We start from the raw sequence: 332 nt of genomic DNA, 5'->3' as shown, positions 1-332 counted from the left end.
ATCCTCGACTGCACCGAGCGCAGTCTTGGCCGGTGCGCTGCCCCGGATCGATTATATCTCGCCAATTTTCTTGCTCCAATGGAGATTTCCAACGGATTATAGAGAGGTTTTTCTCTTCTTCTTCTATACATCTTTAAGACGGAGTGCCTCTCTTTCTCTTGAAACTGTCGCTCTTCCGGGTTTAAGAGAGAGAGAGAGAGAGAGAGGGAGATAAGATAATAGAAGTGATAATCCAGCGTTGGGATTTCGATAAAAGTGTTACGTTTCACGCGTGACGATTCTCGTCGACTTTTCTGGTTTCAGATTGGACAGTCACCTGATAACCTGCCACA

At 46.1% G+C, this 332-nt stretch overlaps 1 protein-coding gene across 1 annotated transcript in view; it reads left to right on the top strand.

Annotated features, from left to right (window-relative positions):
* LOC116185702 (histone-lysine N-methyltransferase PRDM16-like) overlaps nt 1-332 on the top strand; it is a 33,123-nt gene that overhangs the window by 29,969 nt on the left and 2,822 nt on the right. The window contains exon 7 of the mRNA XM_031510721.1: nt 304-332. This exon is cut by the window's right edge and continues 173 nt beyond it. Within this exon, the coding sequence (XP_031366581.1) occupies nt 304-332 (29 nt within the window). The remainder of the gene's footprint in view (nt 1-303) is intronic.

Source organism: Apis dorsata, unplaced genomic scaffold (assembly GCF_000469605.1).
Source record: "Apis dorsata unplaced genomic scaffold, Apis dorsata 1.3 scaffold_256, whole genome shotgun sequence".
NCBI classification, from domain to species: Eukaryota; Metazoa; Arthropoda; class Insecta; order Hymenoptera; family Apidae; genus Apis; species Apis dorsata.
The sequence above is the reverse complement of the archived record's forward strand: the minus strand, read 5'-3'. Positions and strand labels throughout refer to the sequence as shown.